The sequence below is a fragment of the Lynx canadensis genome, chromosome X (genome assembly GCF_007474595.2).
Source record: "Lynx canadensis isolate LIC74 chromosome X, mLynCan4.pri.v2, whole genome shotgun sequence".
Classification (NCBI taxonomy): domain Eukaryota; kingdom Metazoa; phylum Chordata; class Mammalia; order Carnivora; family Felidae; genus Lynx; species Lynx canadensis.
Window position 1 is genome coordinate 98846402 of NC_044321.2, and position 7676 is coordinate 98854077.

The window sequence follows — 7676 nt, forward strand, 5'->3', positions numbered from 1 at the left end:
AATCAGAAGATTTGTCCATATTCTTCTCCCTAAGTAATTCACGAATAGATCATCAAGTACATATCCTGAAAGACACAATTCTGTTTCTAAATGCTGCATGTCTTACCGCACCTGTTAATCAGTTTTTATATTATAAATTGTAAGGGGAGAACTCCCTAAATTATAAAGGGAGAAAAAAACAAAACTACCTCTAACAGTTACCCACTTAATGTGTATTTTTTTTAATATTTATTTTTGAGAGAGACAGAGTGCAAAGTGAGAAGGGGCAAAGAGAAAGGAGACACAGAATCTGAAGGAGGCTCCAGGCTCTGAGCTGTCAGCACAGATCCTGACGCGGGACTCAAACCCACCAACCATGAGATCGTGACCTGAGCCGAAGCCAGACGCGTAGCCAACTGAGCCACCCAGGTGCCTCTAATGTGGCTTTAAAAATAATCAAATATTAGGGACCCCTGGGTGGCTCAGCCGGTTAAACATCCAATTTCGGCTCAGGTCATGACCTGATGGTTCCTGGGTTTGGGCCCTACCCGCATCAGGCTCTGTGCTAACATTTCAGAGCCTGGAGCCTGCTTCAGATGCTGTCTGTCTGTCTGTCTGTCTGTTGCTCTCTCTCTCTCTCTGCCCCTCCCCCACTCACACTGTCTCTCTCAAAAATAAACATTAAAAAAAATAATAATCAAATATTCTTCCTCAGTCCAAATGATTATTTGATTTCCCTAAAAACCTCCAAATACTTGAGTTCACCAGTTTTTCCACTTTTAAAACAACTTGGTACTATTGTGGAGATGCTGTCTCAGGTCCTTGAGAACAAAGACAGAATCTACTTTGTCAAAGAAACTTAAACTGAATGTCTTAGGTTCTTCCAAGGACTCAAGTATTTTGTGAATACTTGAGTATTTAGCTTTCCACCTCACTTGATCCCGCTTTTCAATAAAAAAGGAAAGAGCACAAGCCTGAGCTACTTGAGATGTTATGGTCAACATCTCAAAGGTGGCTTCACACTGATGCTGATCTGTGCTTCAATTAATTCTTAAAAGCAAAACAACAAAAAAGGCTCAATTTGGTGAAGCAAAGTACTACCTCTACTACCATTACCAGAATAGAAATATAACCCACAAAAATGAATACTGGGCATGCAGTTTTATCTTGAATCGTGCATTTATGAAAATGAAAATATTCACTTAGGAGGAAAGGGAACAGGAAATGTTTAAAAAAGAACAAAGGTTCCTGCACACAAGTACATTAAATAGCACTCTCTCTACCTTAATATTTAAGCGCTGGAGAATAATTTTTCTAACAAAGAAAGCAATAGCCTAGAAAAATCTCCTGATGTTTGCTACATTTTTTTGAAAAATGCATTTCTCTTACCAGGAAAATGGACCAAGACTTCTTCTTAACTTGTGAATACAGATCAAAATGAGAAAATAAATGCCAATGAAAACTAAAATACGAAGGGTTTCAGATAAAACTTCAGCTGAATTTAGAGCATCTTTTGAAGGAAAAAAAAAAGACCCAACTACCAAGACAAATCTCTTAGAATGATTATTTGCCATAACCGCCCCCCCCACACACACACCCCTCCAAAAAATTCAGGTCGGACATTTAATGAACATCCACATGCACTCAGAGAAGTTCTGGAAGGTATAAAATCATTTAGTAGCAGAAGAATAAGAATGGCAATCACAACACCTGGCAATTAAATTTTAAAAGTTTATTATAATTACCAATGATTAATAAGGTAATATCTAACAAAAATTCTAATATATAAATTTTTAAAAAGAAAAATAATGAAGATCTTCAAACAAACAGATAATATTCAACAAATAAAAATATTTCTAAACTAGACCAAGTATGGACATAAGGCTAACATCTTCAGATTAAGACCCTGGAACATAAATCCTCCAGTAAGGTTGCTTGTGACACAAAAGAATGCTGAGTTCACTGTGTTAATGATTTCTACTAAAACCAGAATTCACCACTGGATCTACCAGTACATCCAAGTTTGTTAGCATAATCACGCAAGTCCTATGCTAACGTAAAGTTGTCAAGAAACTAATTTCAAAATTAAAGTGATTAAATGTGTATCTTTCACGTGTGGCAGAATTCGAAAGTTTACATTTAGATGTGAAACTTGTAACAATAGCTCTAAGTGTTACTAAGAAAGACAACAATTATCTTTTGGTAGTCCTAAGAGTTCTATAATTTATCATCAAAAACATCAGTATCTCTCGAAACAATAGGTTAGCTAGGTGTGTGATGGACCATTCAGACAAGCAAAATAGTTTTTCTTTCCCAGGATTACCTAACAAAGCTTATTCTTCAAAGCCAACACTCTCCATCTTAATACAGTTGCTTTCCATGAGGCACAATTAAGAAACTGCCCTCTCTGCAAGTTACTAAATGCCCCATACTCTCATGCATTGCTTTAGCACTATGTTCCTGAAGTTGACTACAACTCCCAAAATACACTGGTAGGAAGTGAGAGACAAGAAATGAACCACCTCATGAAATATACCATGCATTTTTCTTAAAAAGGTAGTTTTCAGTCAAGTTAAAGCTCATCTGCTAATTTGCCTCATAAAAAAACTAAAAACCCACCCAAGACATTATCTTAAATATTGGTCATATTCTAAAAGCCAAATCTCTAAAAGGATTCACTAATAATTTGTTGGCACACTACCTTCATTTTTAACAGTACCAGTTGCTGGTTTATATTTAAGAGGCTCTGTTTTCAGACAAAGGAAAGGATTTGGGGTAATATATTTACAACACCATTCATTCTAATAAGATGAAAATGCTAGGTACAAACACTCCAAAGTCAGACTGTACACAACAAAGTTTTCAAAGAAGGGAAAGAGGTCAGATAAATGAAGCCCAAGTACTGGATGGTGATGTATTTGCCTACTTAAAATATTTCATTTTGCCACACAACTAACAACTTTACACTCTTCATATAACAGAATACAATTATAAAACTGACTATACTGATTTGAATTTACTATACTTCAGCTTTGCGCAGTGGCAGTATCGTAGCCAATGAGGTTTATCCGAGGCGCGATTATTGCTAATTGAATTTACTATACTTCAAACTACACTCCTCAAAGCACAGAATAACTACATACAAATAAGCCCTAACAACAGTTTTGAAAAAGCTCTTCAGGAACAATACAGGGAGCATGGATCATGCAAATATACATAAAGTGAAAACAAAATGTCATTTTGACAAGGTATTTCAATCTCCTACATCATTGTTTTTCTCCAACCACTGCCAGTAAGAAGCCAAGCAGAATTTCACCTTCTATCCCTAATACCACTCATTCTAAGGTGAAATAAAACTGTCAAAAACAGCTGGAAGGAGGAAGCTGAGCAATCTATAAAGATGACAGACCCTAAATAACTAAACAAAATAGTGAACTGATTTATCAGTTTGGGGAGATTATCCTAATCTAATACAGATGAAAATAATGGTTTGGTTAGGTAAATTCCCATCCTGCCTTCCCTACACACAAGGGACTTAATAGCTATTTGTTAAACAGCATGTACAAGAATCTGGAACATGTTCCTAACAGTTACAAATGAATGTTTATCAAATAGACTTTTCACTTTATAAACCAATAAGCACTCCAAGCAAACGCCAGGAAGGTGAGGGGGTGAGGGGGTGAGGGGGAGAGGGGGAGAGGGGTAGGGAGGCGGGCACGGGGCGGGGGCTGGCGCGGGAGGGTTGAACCAAAATAAATATGAAACATAGTTCCCTCTTCAAGGGTCTCTCAATTCGTTAGAGTACAAGAGTACACAGGAGAAAGTCAAAGACCAATTAACTGCTAACCTGAGTGGTACAGACTTTAAGAGCAAGAGCTGTCCAGAGAAGTTTAAATATCTAAAGATTGGAATAATATTACTTTTAATAGCTATCACTTGAGCACTTACTATAAGCCAAGTGCTTTAGAGGCATTATTTAGTCTTCACAACAATCCTTTGAGTAGAGTACTTATTAATCCCAATTTACTCAAGGGGAAACGGTCAAAGTGGTTAAGGAACTTACCCAAGGTCACTCAGCTAGTTAAGTGGCTAAGACCGCCGCTTACCCAGGAAATACAATTCTAGAGCTCACACTGCTAAGACTTCATAAAGCACTGCGAGTGCGCGCGGAGCGGGGGGTGAGGTGGGGAGGCCATACAGGCTGGCAATATTACACGCTCAAGATCGGGGAACGCGTTCCCCGATTTCGTTCGAAGTAACGAAGTTCCAAAGATTCGTTATCTTATGCACGAGCAACACGAGCAACCGTAAACTAACGGGGGGGGGGGGGGGGAAGACCGCAAAAATGGCCAAAGAGAGTTAATCTCATACAATGTTGAGCTTTAGCTAATAACGCGATTCAGAGAAAGAAATTAGAAATAAGTTACTTGTTTTTGAATCTGGGGTTTATTTTGCTGCTTAAACGATTTCTTTTTTTTTTTTTTTTCCCGAGAGAGCGCAAACTGAAATTTTGGGCGAGGAAACCGCGGGTATGGCAAATTACTGTTTTCTGTATTACCGGGGGAAAAAAAAAAACAAACAAGTTTTATGACTAAAGGAAACGCGTTATTCCAGGTACTCGAGAACCTTGGAGAGTTGCCAAAATTAGTTGCAGTCCCAGGACAAAATGGGGCTTAGGAAACATTTAATGACGAAAGTTGAATCAGACCCGAAATAGCTCTAAAGTGAAAAGACGGAGCAAAGAAATGCCGGTAGGTCTTCGGGGAAAGCGGTAATCCCAGCTACACTTCTCCCACGGCCAGCCGCGCCGCGCGAGGCCGGGACGATCCGAAAGACCGCTCCCCAGGAGGACGAGAGGTGCCAAGCGGGGCTCTTCGCGACGCCCCGGGCATCGCGGCGGCGGGCGGAGAGGAGGGGAAGGAGTCGGGACGGTTCGCCCTCCTCGGACTTCGGGCAGAGGAGGCGCCGGGCTCCAAACTGCGGAGTCGAACGGGTGCAGAGTGAAGAAATGGGACAGAGAGACAAAAAGTCCGAACCCCCCCCGGCGCGGCCCCGTAAAAAAGAAAGGAGCCAAGTGAGCTCAAGCGAAGAGGGGGACAAAAAGAGACGGAGCTGGAGCGCGGGGACCCGCAGGGGCGAAACGGGAGTTCTGGTAAGAGACTAAAGGAGGACAGACTACAGCGGGCAACGGGGATTTCGGGGAGGCCAGGGAAGGTAGGAGGTCGGCGGCGGTGACCAGCACCTCTCCTCCCCGAGTTCGAAACTCCTAGCCAACCCTCCACACCCGCCGCCCGGATGGGGGAGGGGGCACATCTTCCCCCCCCAACCTCTCCCCACTTGGGAGAGCACGACTGACGCCCGGGCCCGGCCCGGCCGTGCGCCCGCCTCCAGCCCGGACACTCACAATTCGCCTCTCCCTGATTTCTCCCAGTTCTTTATCCACTCTACGGGAACCACCACAGTTGCGGCCGCCATCTTCCCCTCACTAGTAGCAGAGGCCCGGATGTGTAGCACGCGAGCGAGGGGTCAAAGGGGAGCACCGCCCACGGGGAATGCCGGGAGCTGCGAGTTCGGTTTTCGATTTCCCGCCCCACTTTCCTCCCCACCCGCGGAAACCCGAGGCCCTGCCTCCAACCGGGTGGCTGAGACCCGTGGGTCCCTTTGCAGAGTGACTACGCCGACCGCGCCGCCTACAACCCTTGCCCTGTTGCCCTGGCATCCCTTTAGAACAGGAAAAAGTGCCATCCTCCGGCCGACTCAGCTTCTCTTCTTCCGTGATACCTACTCCAGGCCACTAATTCAAGCATGTATTTTTCAAGCACCTAATATGTGCTAGGCACTGGGGGTAGAGAAGCAATAAGCCACTGTGCCTACCCTCAGCGAGCTCACAGTCTGTGGGAAAGACGAGCATAAGCAGATCAGCTACAATACACCCTACCAACTGCTGAGAAAAAAGAAATTAATCAGAGAAGAAGCAGCCATTTACTATGTGCTAGGCATTATGCTAATACAAGGAAGACAAGCTAGCGAGGAAGAGAGAAATTGACCCTTGGAAACCCTTGCTGACACCCTCTGTAATCGGCTTCTGTCACTCTAACCTTACACAAGACTAGGGGGCGCAAGTACCATAAGAAACAACTTGTTTACATTACACCGTCTCAAAAGTATCTCCCGACTAAATACTATTTCAAAGGCGAAATAAAAACTTTACTGTGGGAAAACATGGCGGACTCCGTCCTAACTATGACGAAAATCAGCACGCCCAGAAATGGGCATCATGTGCCTCCTGATAAGGTGCTAAGAAAAACACTAACCAATTTTGTAGCGTTCATCACGCCAAAAGTCGCATACCCTGAATTTAGTCATGAGGGAGCATCAAACAAACCCATCTTGAGGGACAGTCTACAAAATCACTGGCTTGCTTGCACTCTTCAAAATCGTCAAAGTCACTAAAGACAAAGAGACATATTGAGAAACTCCTCCGGATTAATAGAAACAACAGACAGGACAACTGATCCCCAGCCAGAAAAAGAACATTTTTGTTTTGCTAAAAAGGGCATTATTGGGACAATTGACAAAATTTGAATATCTATAGACTAAGTAATAATATTATATCAATGTAAATTGCATGATTTTAATACTTGTACTACGGTTAACGTGGAAGTCCTTGTTTAAGAAAATACTCCGTGGAGTATTTGGAGATAATGGGGCATTACCTTGCAACTTACGCTAAGATGTTTCAGAAGAAAACTGTAGGATGATTAAGCGAATGTAAAATGTTAACATTTTAGGAGTCTGTGTGAAGGACAGGCAGGGATTGTTCCATTTGTGCAACTTTTCAAAATAAAAAGGTTGTAATGATACGTGTTTGGCAGAAATTTTAGAAAATAGAGACAACCAAAGGAAGAAATCCTACCACACATATATTAAGGTACGAACTTTAAACTAGTATCTTCTAAATTTGGCAAGTTTCGCCAAATAGACCATGTTTATTTGTGTTGAAAGGCTGTTCAGGGGATAGGCTGTATTCAGAAGTTCTGGGAAAATACTACGTTGTTCATGATTGTTTTTCATCAGCTATGTCTAGTCTCCTAATGTCCTGTCTGATTTCGAAATCCTAAAGCCACTCATTAGAAAACATACACCGTTCTGTTTCAAGGACATCTGTTCATAAAAACCCTTTGCCCTTTCAAGGAGGTTCAGAGATATGAGTGCCCGTTGATCTTTTCATTTTTCATTATTATGGAATATTTTTAAAGTGCACAGAAAGGCATAGTGAATCTTTGTTGTACTGTCATCCTCCCTTAAAAAAATGTAAAATCGTTATTACAGGATGGCTTCGGTGATACAAGGCACACTATCCTGCTGCTTATGTATACTTCACTCTATAATCTATAGCAGTGGGCACTATCCACATGCGAGTCCAGGTAACTCTTTGCAGAGGACAGGGAGGATCCTGTGCATTGTAGATTATTTACCAACATCCTCCCCGGCCTCGACCCGCTAGATGTCAGTAGAACCTCCCTCCCTCCCCCCCCCCACCCCCACTCCCCACACACCAGTTGTTAAAACAATATCTCCAGACATTGCAAAATGTCTCCTGCGGTACAAAATAACCCCCTGTTGAGAGCCACTGACAACATTCTGCTGTATCGTGGTTTACCTTGCCACTTTATCGCAGTGATTTCTCCTTCCAA

At 42.3% G+C, this 7676-nt stretch overlaps 1 protein-coding gene and 1 pseudogene across 13 annotated transcripts in view; one reads left to right on the top strand and one right to left on the bottom strand.

Annotated features, from left to right (window-relative positions):
* Positions 1-5479, bottom strand: part of THOC2 (THO complex 2) — a 111129-nt gene extending 105650 nt beyond the window's left edge. For 10 of the 13 annotated variants that reach the window (XM_030304602.1, XM_030304600.1, XM_030304603.1 and 7 more), the window contains exon 1: positions 5384-5465. In XM_030304602.1, coding sequence (XP_030160462.1) covers positions 5384-5454 — 71 coding nt within the window. In that variant the 5' untranslated portion in view covers positions 5455-5465. Of the gene's footprint in view, positions 1-5383 lie in introns of all 13 variants that reach the window. The other 3 variants (XM_030304607.2, XM_030304598.2, XM_030304605.2) reach the window with 1 other exon arrangement.
* On the top strand, positions 3008-3162 carry LOC115508015 (annotated as a pseudogene).
* Positions 5480-7676: the final 2197 nt, after the last annotated feature.